This window comes from Solanum verrucosum, unplaced genomic scaffold, assembly GCF_900185275.1.
Source record: "Solanum verrucosum unplaced genomic scaffold, falcon-dt-bn FXZP01000297.1, whole genome shotgun sequence".
NCBI lineage: Eukaryota > Viridiplantae > Streptophyta > Magnoliopsida > Solanales > Solanaceae > Solanum > Solanum verrucosum.
Window position 1 is genome coordinate 994,652 of NW_026020215.1, and position 17,722 is coordinate 1,012,373.

The window sequence follows — 17,722 nt, forward strand, 5'->3', positions numbered from 1 at the left end:
AAAAATACAAATAAACTGTGTATATAAGAATACAATTACTTCTGTGGGAGTTTCTCTAACCGACAACCATCACGTAAGAGTTATTGTGATGATACAATGTTTTGCCTCATGCTGCCAGGGCCGTCCTATACCTTGTTGAGGGTATAAAACCTGAACTACTAAGTGGATCCACTAATCTATGCTAAAAAGCACTAAAGGAATCATCTAAAAAGTATGACCTTTTCTACCCATGATGGCTACATGGTTTATGGGGGTTGTGAGTTGTCTGAACTCTCTCCTATATCGGTGCTCAATTCTACTCCCAAAATATGATATTAGCTCTTATGTTTAAAAACATACTTCTTTCTGTGATTTGAGATAATTGCTCAAAAACATAGCTCAAAGGCTACCTTGGAAATCAAAGTTTCCCATCTTGCTTAATTATGAAAGCGTTTACTCTTTATTGAAAACTAGCTCGAAGGCTCTTTGGAAATCGAGGTTTCCTTTCTTGTTTAAATGTGAAACATTTTAAACTCTTTGGGAATACATAGTCCCCATATACTTTTGAAGAAATGAACTTCAACCCTTACTCTTTACTCTTTACTTAACTTGAACTTTAAGTGTTAAAACAAAGTTAAAATATTTGGAAAAGACTTTTGGAAAACTCTAAGAACTCTTCTTGACTTGACTCTTACTTCTCTTGACTTTGATCTTAACTTTCCTTGAATTGGATTATGGATTCAAGGTTCATGATCTCATGTTTATGGATCATTTCATGATGTGTAGACGTACCTTAGAGTGTTGGAATCAACTAGAAAACAAAGGTACGTTGCTAAGGAACTAGTACATAAAGATTGGGAAGGAATGGGGAGAACTGGCATCCCTGGCGCTCTGAGAGGCGCAGGGCAAACTTCAGAGCCAGACCTGGGGTACTCTGGCTGGCGCGGCTCCCCAAGGGTCAAACTTCAGACTCTTCTTTGGAGTGCACTGGCTGGCGCGACTCCCCCATTCCATAGTTTTTGACGAATTTCCTTGGTCGTTTTTCAACTCTAAACCCTCTAAACTCAATTGGTTCTTTCCCCAATTACTTAGATTCGACTACATAACCAAAATATGCAATAATCTATTTGAAACAACACCTAATTTCATGAATCCGGATCAAACAACTCCTCAACAATTGCAATGAATTAAGAATTCAATAGAACTTCAACAAACTCATCAAGAACTCAATTTCTAAGCTTTCAAGAACTTAAATTCGCTGAAATAAATCATGATTGGCACATGGGTGAACTAAACCAATGGTATGTTATCTCACATACCTCATAGGGATCACCCCTTGACGAAATCCACAAGCGAAATCCTGACGAACGACGATCTTGGCTCTTTTCTCCTCTCTTCTCCTCTTGCGTTCTTTCTCCAAAAACCCCAAATCTATTTTTCAAAAGCGTAAACTAAATCCTATCAGTTTAGACCTTGAAATAATTACGAAAAATGAATTAATTAATTTGTGTATGGAAAAGACCAAACTACCCTTCTAAAATTCGGATTGGACTTTCCTTATTCGAACAACCCAACTTCCAATGGGCATAATTCACTCATATGAACTCAGAATCACGCAAACTTGGCGGCGTTGAAAAGATTATTCCAAGATAATTCCTACGATATCTAGAACAACACCTAACTCATCCTGAGCTAGGAGTTATGGTCGTTCAAAGTTGACCAAAAACTCAACTTAACATACTTAACAAATTTTCCAGATTTCAATTCTTTCCAAAAATGATTATTTCCAAATTCTTAACTTCTTCCTAGTTATTTCAATTTGCGAGATGTTACAATATCTCCCCTTGGGAACATTCATCCTCGAATGAGAGTACTCTTAGTAGGCTAAGGGTGTAACATTTAAAATTCAGCTCAAACACCCAACAAGCAATGCAATTACAACATGCCAACTCATAAATTAAAGAGTACTATGAAGAGAATTAGTACCTTGATCTGGAATTTCTCCGGATTCGAAGAGATGTGGATATCTCTTCTTCATATCTTCCTCAGCTTCCCAAGTAGCTTCCTCAACAAATTGGTTCCTCCAAAGAACTTTGACTGATGCTACCTCTTTTGTTCCCAACTTGCGAACTTGGCGATCTATAATCTGAACAGGAATCTCCTCATAAGACAAGTTATACTTGATCCCAATATCTTTAGTTGGTATGATTAATGAAGGATCTGCTATGCACTTCTTCAACATGGAGATGTGAAATACCGGATGAACCGCGGGTAACTCTTGTGGTAGCTCCAACCCATAAGCTACATTACCTACCCTTTCCAATATCATGTAAGAGCCAAAATACCGATGACTAAGCTTCCCTTTCTTACCAAATCACATAACACCTTTCATGGGTGAAACTTTTAAGTACACCCAATCATCTACTTCAAACTCTAACTCCCTTCTCCTAACATCAGTGTAGGATTTATGACGACTCTGCGCCATTTTCAACCTCTCTTGAATCACTTTCACCTTCTCCATAGCTTGATGAACTAAATCTGGTCCTATCAACCCAGCTTCACTAACTTCAAACCATCCAATATGAGATCTGCATATTTTCCCATAAAGAGCTTCATACGGAGCCATTTGGATGCTAGAGTGGTAACTATTGTTGTAAGCAAACTCAATAAGAGGTAGGTGATTATCCCAATTTCCTTTGAAATCAATCACACAAGCCCTCAACATATCCTCTAAGGTCTAAATAGTACGCTCTTCTTTCCCATCTGTCTGAGGATGAAAGACAGTACTTAAGTTCACATTTGAACCCAAGCCTTTTTGGAATGACTTCCAAAACTGTGCAGTAAATTGCACACCCCTGTCTGAAATAATAGAGACCGAAACTCCATGAAGTCTAACCACTTCTTGAAGATACAACTTGGCATAGTCCTCTGCTGAATGGATAGTCTTTACTGGCAAAAAGTGGGCTGATTTTGTCATTCTATCGATAATCATCCAAATAGAATCATGTTGCCTGCGAGACCTTGTTAAGCCTGTGATGAAATCCATATTGATCATCTCGTACTTCCATTTCGGAAGTTCTATATTCTAAGCTATACTACCGGGCCTTTGGTGCTCTACTTTAACTTATTGGCAATTCGGACACTTAGCAACGAACTTTGCAATGCCCTTCTTCATACTACTCCACCAATAAACTTCTCTCAAGTCGCGATACATCTTTATGGAACCCGGATGAATGGAATAGCTAGAGCTATGAGCTTCCTCCATGATCCTCTCTTGGAGTTCATCCACCCTTGGTATACACAACCTACCTTGATACCTCAATACAACATCTCCCCCTTGTTCACAAGTCATTACGTTTTGCTTATGAACATTTGCATTCAATTCAAGTAAAATAAGGTCTTGGTCTTGTTTCTCTTTTACTTTTGACACTAATGATGATTTAGCCCCATTCATCACCATTACTCCTCCTTCTGTGGAATCCATTAGTCAGACTCCTAAGCGTGCAAGTCTATGCACATCTTTCACTAACTCTCTCTTTTCTTTCTCAACATGGGTGGTACTATCCATAGATAACCTGCTCAAGGCATCAACAATAACATTAGCCTTGCATGGGTGGTAAAGAATATTCATGTCATAATTCTTGAGTAATTCTAACCACCTCCTTTGTATGAAATTAAGTTCTTTCTGAGTAAACACAGACTGAAGGCTCTTGTGATCGGTGAACATATCCCCATGAACACCATAAAGATAATGGTGCCATATTTTCAAAGCAAAAACTACGGCAGCCAACTCTAGATCATGGGTTGGGTAATTCTTCTCATGAACTTTCAACTGTCTGGAGGCATAAGCTATAACTTTGCCACTCTGCATTAATACACAACCCAAACCAACTCTAGACGCATCACAATAGACAACAAAGCCTTGCGTACCTTTTGGTAAGGTCAAAACTGGGGCAGTAGTCAACCTCTTTTTCAATTCCTGAAAGCTTTTCTCACAAGCTTTAAACCATTGAAATTTAACTGTCTTCTGAGTCAACTTGGTCAAAGGGGATGAAATAGATGAGAACCCTTCTACGAACCTTCTATAATAGCCAGCCAAACCCAAGAAACTCCTAATATCAGTTGGGGATATGGGTCTAGGCCAATTCTGCACTGCCTCAATTTTCTGAGTATCAACTTTAATTCCCTCTCCAAACACAATGTGGTGTAAGAATGCCACAGACTCAAGCCAAAACTAACATTTTGAGAACTTAGCATACAACTCTCTATCTTTTAGAGTTTGGAGAACTATTCTGAGATAACTAGCATGATCTTCTTCATTCCTTGAATAGATTAGTATGGAATTAATGAAGACGATAACAAACATATCTAAATAAGGTTTGAATACTCTATTCATAAGGTCTATGAATACTACGAGCGCATTGGTCAAACCAAAGGACATAACTAAAAACTCATAATGACGATAACGGGTCCTGAATGTTGTCTTTGGAATATCACATTCCCTTACTCTTAACTGATGGTAGCCATATCTGAGGTCTATCTTAAAGAAACAGGTGGCACCATGAAGTTGATCGAAGAGATCATCAATTCTCGGAAGAGCATACTTATTCTTGATGGTAACCTTGTTCAATTGACGGTAATCTATACACATCCTAAGGGAACCATCCTTCTTTCTCACAAATAAGACCGGAGAGCCCCAAGGTGAGACACTTAGTCGAATAAAATCCTTACCTAGGAGGTCTTTCAACTACTCTTTAAGCTCTTTCAACTTTGCTGGAGCCATTCTGTATGGCGGAATAGATATAGGACGAGTATCTGGAGAAAGGTCAATACCGAAGTCTATCTCTCTCTCAAGAGGGACTCCGAGAAGATCATCTGGAAAGACTTCTGGAAACTCTCTTACTACTGAAACTGACTTACTACTGAAACTGACTGAATAAGAGGTATCTCAACACTAGAGTCATTAACTCGGACTAAGTGATAGACACACCCCTTAGAGACTAACTTTCTTGCCTTAAGGTATGAAATAAAATGACCCTTAGGCATTGCTGAACTACTTTTCCACTCTAAGACTGGCTCATTTGGAAACTGGAACTTGACAACTCGAGTTCAACAATCAACTAAGGCATAACAGGCATGAAGCCAGTCCATACCAAGAATAACATCAAAATCTACTATGTCTAACTTAACTAAATCAGCCATGGTACTCATGTGATTGATGGAAATGGGACAATCACAATAGACTCTCTCTGCTAGAATAGACTCACCAACAGGTGTAGAAACGCTGAAGGGTTCACTAAGTTGCTCAGGAATAACATAAAAATTCATCGCAACATACGGAGTTACAGAGGATAAACTTGCTCCTGGGTCTAGCGAAGCATAAACTAATAAGTTAAAGACTTGGATTATACTAGTGACAACATCTGGTGAATCTTTTTTCTTTTGGAGACTATTGATAGCATATAAACGGTTTGTCCCTCTGCCAGTACTGGAAGTAGCCCCTCTAGGTGCATCTCTGTCTGGTGGAGCAACTGAAGAAGACTGGGCTCTATTGCCCCCATTACCGTTGCCCTGCTTGTTCTTTGGACATTTTCGCATTAAATGACCATTCTGGCCACACTTGAAACAACCAGTGGAGCCCTCACGACATGTACCCGAGTGGTTCCTACCACACTTAGCGCAACCAGGAAGCTTACTACCCCCTTGTGCCATACTACCCTGAGAGTAGATAGGTTTGGCTCTGAAATTCTGACTACTTTTGTTCTTAGGTGCAGGTGCACTAGAAAATGATGCAACAGGTCCCTTCTGCTTCTGTTGGAAGGATGACCGGTTGACATTATTCTTCTGCTACCCGGACTCATTCCTTGTCTTAGCTCTCTTATTTTTGAACTCATATCTATCCCTCAGCTTCTCTTCCTCAACCTGCTGCACATAGACCATCAACCTTGCTATATACATGTCACCTATTAGCATTGCAGCCTTACCTTTCTTACTCGACAAACGAGACAACCCAGTAACAAATAAAGTCATTTTATTCCTCATGTCGACAACCATCTCTAGAGAATACCAAGAAAGTTGTGTGAACTTTAGAATATACTCATGAACGCTCAAGGAATCCTGCTTAAGTGTGAGGAACTCTCGTACCTTAGCCTCTTTCAGTTCTCAGGGGAAGAAACGCCCCAAGAAGACCTCCTCAAAACAATCCCAACTTGCAGGTGGTGCATGCCAAGCTCGGTTCTTCTTCCATTGATCGAACCAAATTCTAGTGGCACCCTTCATTTGGTATGCAACTAGTTCCACCCTCTCAGCATCAACAACATGTATGATTTTGAAAACTTTCTGGGGTTCTTCAACAAAATTCTCTGGATCCTCAGTAACACACTAAAACCTGTGAAGCTTGGAGGATTCATCCTTAAGAACTCGCGGATCCTCGAAATATCAACCACTTTCCTAATTGTTTCAACCACCTAATTATAGATGTGGCGTGCTTCACATCGATAACTAGGATTCTACAGACACGGCTTCATAGACTCCCTAGGACTCTTGAACTCTGTGCTCTGATACATAGTTTGTCACGCCCCGAGCCTACACTCTGGACGGGACTAGCATTTGAGAACTATTGCTGGCCCCAAGCAAACCCTTGGCCTGGATTACTTACTCAGTGGAAGACTTAACACAACAAAAATAAATCGATGTATTAAACTGGAATGTTATAAAGGAACATTCAACTGGCCATTAAGGCAAACTCAAGTCTCAACATAATATAATGACCATGAAAAGACTATATATTTAACATCTGACTGTCTATGAAGCCTCTAAAACAATTGTGATGGATGTCGGGACAAGACCCACGACATCCTCATGAACTAAAGCTACTAAAATCAATAAAAGGGATCCTCCGGAAAGCAAGAAGGCTCACCACCAGACTCTGAGTGCTCAACTGGATCAATGATGCGCTGGATGTTAATCCTGGTTACCTGTGTTTGCATCATAACAAGATGCAGGCCAAATTGCATCAGTAAATTGAATGTACGGGTATGCGAAGGAAATTCTAAAACAAGATATAAGCTTGAAAAGAACTGAAGAACTTACCTGGCTCAACTCAACTCAACATAACTGAACTCATTTCATTATAAAGAAGTTTAAAACAAGTGCAATATAAAGAAAAATTGTTTAAAACATGGATGTCGACTCTGTATGTATGCAAAAAGACAATATAACTTTGAAATGTATGTAAAACTACAAATAAAATGTGTATATAAGAATACAATTACTTATGTGGGAGTTTCTCTAACCAACAGCCATCCCGTAAGAGCTATTGTGATGATACATCATTTTGCCTCACGCTGCCAGGACTGCCTATACCTTGCCGAGGGTATAGAACCTAAACTATTAAGTGGATCCACTAGTCTATGCTAAAAATAACTAAAGGAATCATCAAAAAAGTATGACCCTTTTCTAGCCATAATGGCTACATGGTTTATGGGGGCTGTGATTTGTCTGAACTCTCCCCCATATCGGTGTTCAATACTACTCCCAAAATATGATACTAGTTCTTATGTTTAAAAACATACTTCTTTCTGTGATTTGAGATAATTGCTCAAAAACATAGCTCTAAGGCTACCTTGGAAATCAAAGTTTTCCCTCTTGCTTAATTGTGAAATTGTTTACTCTTTACTGAAAACTAACTAAAAGGCTCTTTGGAAATCGAAGTTTCCTTTCTTATCTAAATGTGAAAACATTTTAAACTCTTTGGGAATACATAGTCCCCATATACTTTTGAAGAAATGAACTTCAACCTTTACTCTTTAATCTCTACTCAACTTGAACTTTAAGTCTTGAAACAAAGTTAAAATATTTGGAAAAGACTTTTGGAAAACTCTAAGAACTTTTTTTGACTTGACTCTTACTTCTCTTGACTTTGATCTTAACTTTCCTTGAATTGGATTATGGATTCAAGGTTTATGATCTCATGTTTATGGATCATTTCATGATTTTTAGACGTACCTTAGAGTGTTGGAATCAACTAGAAAACGTATGTACGTTGCTAAGGAACTAGTACGGAAAGATGGTGAAGGAATGGGGAGAACTGGCGTCCCTGGCGCTCTGAGAGGGGTGGGGATCCAGAGGGAAAACTTCAGAGCCTAACTTGGAGCGCGCTGGCTGGCGCGGCGCCCCAAGGGTCGAACTTCAGACTCCTCTTTGGGGCACACTAATTGGCGCGACGCACCACCTCCATTTCCTAGTTTTTGACGAATTTCCTTGGTCGTTTTTCAACTCTAAACCCTCTAAACTCAATTGGTTCTTTCCCCAATCACTTAGATTCGACTACATAACCAAAATATGCAAGAATCTATTCGAAACAACACCTAATTTCATGAATCCGGATCAAACAACTCCTCAATAATTGCAATGAATCAAGAATTCAATTGAACTTCAACAAACTCATCAAGAATTCAATTTCTAAGCTTTCAAGAACTTAAATTCGCTGAAATAAGTCATGATTGGTGCGTGGGTGAACTAACCCAACACTATGTGATCTCACATACCTTGTAGGGATCACCCCTTGACGAAATCCACTAGCGAAATCCTTACGAATGATGATCTTGGCTCTTTTCTCCTCTCTTCTCCTCTTGCATTCTTTCTCCAAAAACCCTAACTCTATTTTTCAAAAGCGTAAACTGAATCCTATCAGCTTAGACCCTTAAATAATTACAAAAAATGAATTAATTAAGCTGGGTATGAAAAAGACCAAACTACCCTTTCCAAAATCCGGATTGGACTTTCCTTATTCGAACAACTCAACTTCCAATGGGCATAACTCACTCATATGAACTCGTAATCGCGCCAACTCGGCGGCGTTGGAATATTATTCCAAGATCTTTCCTACGATATCTAGAACAACACCTAACTCATCCTGAGATAGGATTTATGGTCGTTCAAAGTTGATCAAAAACTCAAATTAACATACTTAACAAATTTTCCAGATTTCAATTCTTTCCAAAAATGATTATTTCCAAATTCTTAACTTCTTCCTAGTTATTTCAATTTGCGAGATGTTATAGTTTTGGAAAGACATTTTAAAATAATTAATTATCAATGCACGTGTATTTGATTGATTTTTTTAAAATTATCCGTAATTCAAAAATTAAAAAGACATAAATTTAAACCGATCCCACTAATTTTGAAATAATTAGCTACCAATACACGTGTATTTTTATTTTTCAAATACAATTTTGTAATTTTTTTTTTAAATACTATTTTTTTATGGCACTGACATGTAGGCTCTCTCACCTCTCCTATTATATATACTAGTATATGTGCCCGCGCGATGCACATCTATTTTAAAATATAATAATTTTTAATTTAAAAATAATTATATGAATTATTATTGAGTAACATGTGTAATCATATATAATATTTTGATTTTATATATACACTTATGTTAATAAAATTTTAGTTAATTCTATGTGCAGTGAGGATATATTCTTCCAAGACACTAAACAATATTCTAACTTCTCCTTCTCCTATTATAAAGAAGATTAATAGCATATGTATTGGATGATGAACTGATATTTGTGCTAATTGATTAAATTTTAAATTCATTAATTTTTTTTTGAATATAGTATTAAAAATAATGACTATACTTTTAACTAAAATCTACATATAATTTGCAAAGCATATTGCATTTTCTTTAGCTCACTCCTCTAGTTCAATCCTACAAAATAAAATGATTTCATTTAATTAAATATAATTTCATAAAATATGGATACATAAAAAAAATAATTAAGTAACCAATAAAAAAATATCATAACTAAAACACACACCATATATATCACATAACACTACAACAAATTTGATTTTCAGTTACGAATAATTTTGTCACCTAAAGAACATATTTCGTCACCAAAAAACTTCCGTGATGAAAAAAAAATCGTCAAGCATTCGTCCCTAAATCGTATGTCACCAAATGTATACATGCACAATTTAGTGATTCGTCACTAATTATAGTTCCATTTACTACGAAAATATTTTTCGTCCCCAAATGTATAGTATCTATGACAAACTTGTTCATCATAGAAAATATTTTTTTTTGTAGATAATGGTAGCTTTTCGTCACTAAAAAGGTCATTAATGCCGACGAAACTGATGCGTCACTTATTGTATTATATAATTAGTGACGACGTTATTTGTCTCTAAAATTTAAATGTATTTCATCGTTGAACAAACATTATTCCGTCACAAAAAACTGCCCTTTACATTCAAATTCTCTTTTTGTCCCTAAATGTATAAATTAGTGACAACTTTATTTTTTTTATAATTTTGTAGTTGAAAACAATTAGGTCGTCACTAAAAATATTTCTTTTACTCACAAAACAAAATTGTCACTATAGAATGTCATAACTAGAGACGATCATAATTGTCATAAAATACAAAGTCAATTTGTAGGTAATAAGTAGGCTATTTTGGGACGAAAAATATTCTTGTCACCAAATGTTACACTTTTATGATGAAAACATGACCGTCTTAAAAAAATATTATAGAGTCGTCGCTAAAAGTTATGCTTTTAAGGACAAAATGTTTTGTCATTAGTCATTCATACTAATACTATTTTCCATTTGTATTTAACTAGGTTTTGTAAATTTGATAATTTATAGAAAATTTATATTTTTTAAATAATACATTAATATCTTAAAATTCATAACCTAGTTTGTTCCATAATAATAAATATACATTTTTTTAAAAAAAAAACATACTAAAGAAAGAAAGATAATAATAATAATAATAATAATAATAATAATAATAATAATAATAATAATAATAATAATAATAATAATAATAATAATAAGTTGCACACGGTTATATAGTACTAATGAAGAACAATAATAGAAAATGAGATCGAAATGATATTCACTACATACTCCTTGAAGCAAAACTAATATTATGTAACATTTATCCAACTTTAATGTATAACTAAGATTTAAACATTAACAAAACAAAGATAAAAATATAGAGGCAGCTTCAAGAGATATCATTGCAAAAGCACTTCTCTCACACCTAATCTTGATTTCCACCTTCCACAACCTATGTAAAATAGAGAAAGAAAATGTAAGATGTTATTTCATACTTGATGATATCATGATACGGACAAACTATAAAGTTATGAGGTTATTAAATGTACCTTAATGGATAACTTGATAAGAATCAGTGATCGTCACTAACTCATGAAAAGGAAACAAAGTTAGGTGCTAAAAATCTATAAATAGGACTCATTTCATGGATAAAGCATCTGCTACCAGTCCTTTAACATATTTTAATGAAGTTAAAGGTGTATTCCAGTTCGACAAAAGGAAAATGCCAAGAATAAGACCAAGATACGACAAAACTAAATTCTAACCTTGATCGGGATAAGCTCATGAAATGTTGCAGCTGTTTCATAATATCATCTTGACGTGCCGATAGAGTATCTAATTGTGAAGTTAATGTTTTTATCTGAGACTGCTGATTTTCTACAACAACTTCAGCTGCATCCAATCGTTTCTGCAAACCAAGTTGGACACTAGCAACTTCCTCCTTCGTCTTTCGAAGGGAGTCTTCTAACTCTGCTGTTCTCCTTTGTGTTGCTCGATTAGTATTAGGTTTTGGACCATAACCGAGACCTTTTATGTACCCCGACTTTTTGCCGAGTATAGCATCCACAATTTCATCAATAGTCATGGAAGACTCTCCCGAAGTATATAGAGCTTTCAAATCAATCATGTTGTTCTAGAAAACATATAATTCAAATTATTTAAACTTATTATAATAACAAATAAATCATTTTGAATGCGACTAGAATATTTGCTTCTCACATAGTTAGTCTCAGCTTCTTCAGATGCCCAGCCTTTTTCATTTGAGTAATGTGTATTTTTGTAGAACTCAATTCTATCAGGTTCGACCCCTTCAGATGTTGTGTCACCCTACAAAATAAATTTAAAAACTTATTGTAGTAAGCATGGGCGTACAAACAACAATGAGAGATGTTCATGAATGAGCATGCATCAGGGGAGGAGCATGAGCATGAGCATGCTGAAATGGTCGATGCAGCTGAGGATGCAGAACATCATGAAGTTGCTAAAGAAAGACTTAAGAGGAAGGAATTCGAAAATTTTATTGGTGGCTTGGACAAGGATGTTGTTGGACCCCAATACTAATCCATTGATTAATAATAAATGAAGATATAAAACTCAATTAGTGGGGGAGGGAGAGAAAGGAAAGGAAAAAATGCAGGAAGAGCAACAGTGGTCTAATCCTGTAGGGAAATCTGCTAAGAAAGTGGCTCAACAAAATCTGCAGGAAGTGGGTACTTCTAATGGTTTTGAAACACTACAATATTATGGCCAAGTGGGGAGGAATAAGGCAGGTCAAGAGGATGAACTCAACAGACTGGTTGAGGGCATAACATATAACCATCCTACATGAAGTGCATTGCATGGAATGTGAGGGGGTTAAATAAAGTGCACAAGCAGGTTGAGTTTAGGAATTTTTGCAGAAGGAATAAAGCAGCTATTCTAGTAGTGCTGGAGCATAAAATAAAGGAGGGAAAGGCAGGCAAGATAATTCAGAAAATGTTGGAAAGTGAGAATGGGTGGATAATTATAGTACTGATCCTAGAGGAAGGATATGGATTCTATGGGATCCAAATAAAGTGAAGTTTAGAGTGGATGTAGTTCACAAGCAATTCATTATGGGTATGTCACGACTCAAAGCTCAGGGTTCTATCTAACAGTACAGGAGTGTATGGTATGCATACCATTGCTGATAGGAAACATTTATGGACTGGCTTTACGCAAGTTACAAATGCAGTTACAGAGCCTCTAGTAAGCATGGGTGATTTCAATTCTATTCTACATGGGGATGACAGATTTGGTGGCAATGCTGTGATGGATGGGGAGGTGCAGGACTTCAAAAAGTTTATGGAGACAGCTAGCATGATTGGAATGAGGTGTTTGGGTAGGAGATATACTTGGACTAATGGGCACATTCATAGAAAAATAGATTGGATCCTAACAAATGCTACTTGGGTACATAAATGGGAGCACATTCAAGGACTCATCATGGAGCCACTGTTTTCAGATCATTGTGCTGTGAGCTTTCCCTTAGGGGATCGATAGAATAGTGGGCAAAAATCTTTCAAATTTTTTAATCACATAGCTGCTGAGCACCCTGATTTCATTGGTGTTGTGAGGAAGGGATGGAGGGGTATGACATATCCTACAATGAGAGGTGTATGGCAGAACTTGAAGAAGGTAAAGGTGTTGATTCAGAAATTAAATACTAAGGAGTTTAAGGGGGTGACTGAGAGGGTAAATCGGAAATGAAAACAACTAATCAATGTGCAAGGCCTCATGAGTGATCCCCTAGCAGCTAGTAGGCAAGCAATGGATGAAAAACAATGCAAAGTGGAACTTGAGAGGTGGATAAATATTGAAGAGAGCATCTTGATGCAAAAGTCTAGAGTGCAATGGTTGAAATTGGGGGATGCTAACACCTTGTATTTTCATGCATGTCTAAAGTCTAGGCAAAGTCAGAAGCAAATAACACAATTGATGAGTCTTGAAGGCATAGTATTGTCATCTGGAAGCCAGGTTGAAGGGGAAATTACAAAGTTTTATAAACAATTGCTAGGTTCTGCAGCAACTAGTCTACCAGTAGTGGACATAACTGTCCAGTTGCTGGTAATATATGGCGTTATTTATTACAATGGCAGGGCATTACAAGATCGAATCAAGGGTGGATAGAGGAAGTGCAGTGGGGTCAGCAACATTGCAAAGGGAGAAGCAAAGGAACAACAGAATCTTTCAACATTCTTCGTGATCACAACATGTTATCATCAAACAAATCACACAGGAAGTGTTCCAAAGAGCTAGTATTGTTTAACTTACCATTTCAGCACGAGCAGCTACAAATGCTTTTGACCCCATAAAATGGCTATATTTAAGTTTAGATCGATTGACCTTGTTTACTTGACATCGTTTCTACCATGAAAATAGAAATATAAGTAGATCAAATAACACTTAAACAAATAAAGTGTGTGTGTGTATATATATATATATATATATATATATTTGAATATAGATCACCTTATGCTCTGGATTCGACCACATATCACAAGGCCTATTCCAATTTTCCGGGGTTAGTTCTGGCACTTCAATTTTACGAGCAACTTCTTCGTTGAGTGCACTTTCAAACATCTTTTTCAATTTATAGCGCCACTGCCGACTTCTATTTTTGAGAATATCCTCACAACAATCTTTGACGTAATGCTCGTCTAAGTTAATTTCAAACTTCTCCTAAAAAGAGGTTTTAAACAAAACACACATAAAAATCAAAATCCTTATAACATATAAGAAGATGAAACACTTACTTATTACAATTTAAGAAAAATAACAAAAATAGAAATCTTACATGACATCTAATAAGCGCAGCATCTTTTTCCTCTACAGTGAGTTCCTTCCACTTATTTGGAAGCGCAAGAAAATTTCGTGCAATTATCCCCAATTCATTTGAGAGTTTTGCTGATTGAACCGCCTTAACAGGTCTCCCTTTTCCAGCTGGGATCTCTATCACCATCTTTTTCCCCAAAGCCCTTTTCAGTTTTTCAAGACCTTTTCCCCTTGTTTTTCCTCGACCCCTCTTAAATCTTGCCGTATCATCTAATTAAGAAAAGGTTAGCTTGAAATAATATCTTAATTGTAATATACTTGTGTATACATTTTAGTATTTCCAGATTCAATTAAGAATATTATGATTAAAGTTTTACATAACTAAAAGCTTTAGTTGTTTAAGTTTTGGCTTCAAAGCTGAAAAGTAACTAATAGCTATGTGTTGATTTATACAAGAATTTGTATTACCTGTCGCAGTAGCAGGAGTACATTTATTTGACTCATTGGCAGATTGAGCAGATGAAACAGTTTGCCCAGTAAGTGTTTTTTTCTTATAGACACGTCCTCCTGGAGCCATGACGTTGCTTATATCCCTGCAAAACAGTTTGTCCAGTAAGTGTTTTGAGTCTTTCCAAGAATGCAAATTCGACAACGTTCAAGTATTGAGGCTGGCAAGGTGCTTTGTTACGACGAGAATCTAATGGAAATATATGAGATATTGGCTGAGAAATTCATGAGGCAGATCAATGGAGATGGAGAAACAAAAGGGTGGAGAAACAAAAGGATGGAGAGAATTGATAGTTCAACTTTTCTCAAGAGCTACTCTATATGTAATGACTTTGAAGATTGTCCAAAGAGTTCTTTGTAAAATTAAAATCTTATACTCTACAAAAGAATAACTACATTGAATCAAGTTTATTGCAGACCTCTAAAATCTGAAATAAAAAAACTAAGAAGTGATCATGTAGAACTAAACTAGTGATTGCTTAGATGCACAAAGAAACGTGAGCAACATAGAATTTAACAACTAATCGACATAACAAAATACAAAATCTTACAGCACATCAACTGATTTCATTGAGCTTAAATCGTTACAAAGAAATATAGTGCTGAAAAATCAAAGGGAAGAACGAATGTTCTTCCACTATTTTCAGGCTTAAAACAGACCATTCCCTCTAAACTAAGACTCACAACAAAACCAAGTAATCGATAATAGAATAGCTATAAGAAAACTAAATCGACACTAATTTTATTTGAAATCAAATAAACATATATATATATATATATATATATAACATGGCATACATAACTAATGTTACGTACTCTGTTCATTCTTATGGGAAAATATGGTAAGGGAAAGATAAAAATCACCATTAGGTGCTCATCCTCTATTCGGAACTCTATGGGAGTCTATCCTTTTCAAACACGAATTTAAAACAACTAACACAATAGTTAAATCATGGTAAAAACTTAATTGGAAAATAGTTTGAAACAACTAACACGATTCAATGAACTCTATAGTGTATGTTTGTAATTTGCTTCTATGGTTTTGAAGAAACAATGAACTGTACTACATTGATCCTATTTTCAATCAATACAAAGTTGCAGAGCATAATTTCATGTATGTCTAGTAGCTCTTTTGTGACAAGTTTAAGTGATTCACACGAACAATTTACTTTGAATTTCAGTCTTCTTGTTCTCTGTTTTTTCAGAGGAATCATTCATACCTGGTATGTTTCTTCAAGCTCAGAAATCTAACTTCAGTCAGGAGTTTTCTTTTCATTTGTCACATATGTATATATATACATTCTTCTAAATTCAATTTTGGAGCCAAAATTTTCAGAAATTAAGCGCCAAAACGCAGTTCTTTTTTTGCATTTTTTATCCCAAAGATCGATGGTTCTGTTTTGGCGGAATCAAAAAAGAAATTTTAAGAGTTGGGGCGGTAATCCCAAAAACTTGGGAAGTCTGTTTTGGTGGAATCAAAAAAGAAATTTGAAGAGTTGGGGCGGTAATCCCAAAAACTTGGGAAGTGGAAAGGTTGAGAAGTGGAGGAGTGTTAAGTTGTGTTTTCTTCTTAAGATGTAAAATAATTTTATAGTTGAAATCTGTGGAATTCCAGTGCGTGATCATCCCTCATTATTGGCGTGATTGGAATATCTTAAAATATATTCCAATTAGTACGATATTTGACATTCCACATGTTTTTTTTTTTTAAAAAAAATATTAACATTTTAAAAATAAATTTAACTATCTTGCCATTATAATAAAAACAATTCTTTATAAAGAATTACTTTATAGAAGTTTAAAATAATATATTGTAATATTTACACGCCACATTGATCCAAATTAAATTCCTATATCAATATCATACCAAATTAAAATGGTATGGTACAATGTTCCTCTATTCTTTTTCGGTACTATAATTCCATAATGTTTGGTTTGGGGAATTTTCAATTAGCAATTCAAGCTGTTAAAAAAACTTTCTTTTTGTATTTTATCATTCACGTGCCTCTACTAAGTGGAGTCAGGGAGTGTTCCACGTAAGACAAAAGGTGTACAAAATAATTTTAAAATATATTTTGTGAGAGGAGGTATTTTCACACGATATGGACGCAAGGCGCCATTCTGGGCATGAATAGCTGAAGTCGGGTCGAGTTTTGAAAAAGGGAATTTTGTCCAATGATATGTATACTCCCTAAGATAAATGTCAATATTTGGAGTGTTACACTAACTTTTTGTGGTAGAAACACGCGAGGAGTGACTTATTGAATGTAGTTTCACTACTATATTTGTTATTGAGACTTACGATCAACTTCAATCCACTCTCAATTAAATCTATCAAAAAGTGAACTTTGTATGTTTCCTTATGTTACTTCTCTTGTCTTCCCTCCTACATGTCGACATACGTTCTACTCGAATGGATCATTGGATGTGGTTTCATTATGCAAGCACCAAACAAAATACTCATTTAGCGATTAAGACTTTTGAACCAACTAAAATTAACTAAATCATAATACATGTATTTTTGGCACAAGCTAAACTTCAAATTCCTCGTATTCAACTACAAAGAAGTATTTTTATGACAAGAATGAGATCAAACCACGACTACTTGACAATCTTACGCAACAATTACTAAATATTTGGAAGAAAACATATGCGTACAACTCCACTAATTACATGATTTATTCTTACAATAGACATAACTCTTTCACAGAGACAATAATAGAAATAAACGGAAAGGGACGAAGATCATCTGTTTCACGGCAGTAAACGAGGTGCAGGAGTTGGATCTTTAAATCGATGGATTCCAAACT

At 35.8% G+C, this 17,722-nt stretch overlaps 2 protein-coding genes across 7 annotated transcripts in view; both read left to right on the forward strand.

The window, feature by feature from the left end:
- LOC125830655 (peptidyl-prolyl cis-trans isomerase FKBP15-1-like) overlaps positions 1–17,722 on the forward strand; it is a 1,183,135-nt gene that overhangs the window by 482,563 nt on the left and 682,850 nt on the right. The gene's annotated exons all lie outside the window — the stretch shown is intronic.
- Positions 12,244–13,760, forward strand: LOC125830665 (uncharacterized). Its single transcript, XM_049509847.1, has 4 exons — positions 12,244–12,382; positions 12,826–13,106; positions 13,208–13,268; positions 13,363–13,760. The coding sequence occupies exons 1-4, from the start codon at positions 12,244–12,246 to the stop codon at positions 13,758–13,760; spliced, it is 879 nt and encodes a 292-aa protein (XP_049365804.1).

Bases quoted from the DNA above. Each gene is read 5' to 3' on its own strand.
- LOC125830665 (XM_049509847.1), top strand. From the start codon at position 12,244: ATGCAGGAAGAGCAACAGTGGTCTAATCCTGTAGGGAAATCTGCTAAG. The intron at 13,107-13,207 runs GTGAGCTTTCCC...TGGTGTTGTGAG, and splicing joins TGTTTTCAGATCATTGTGCT to GAAGGGATGGAGGGGTATGA. The intron at 13,269-13,362 runs GTAAAGGTGTTG...TCAATGTGCAAG, and splicing joins TATGGCAGAACTTGAAGAAG to GCCTCATGAGTGATCCCCTA.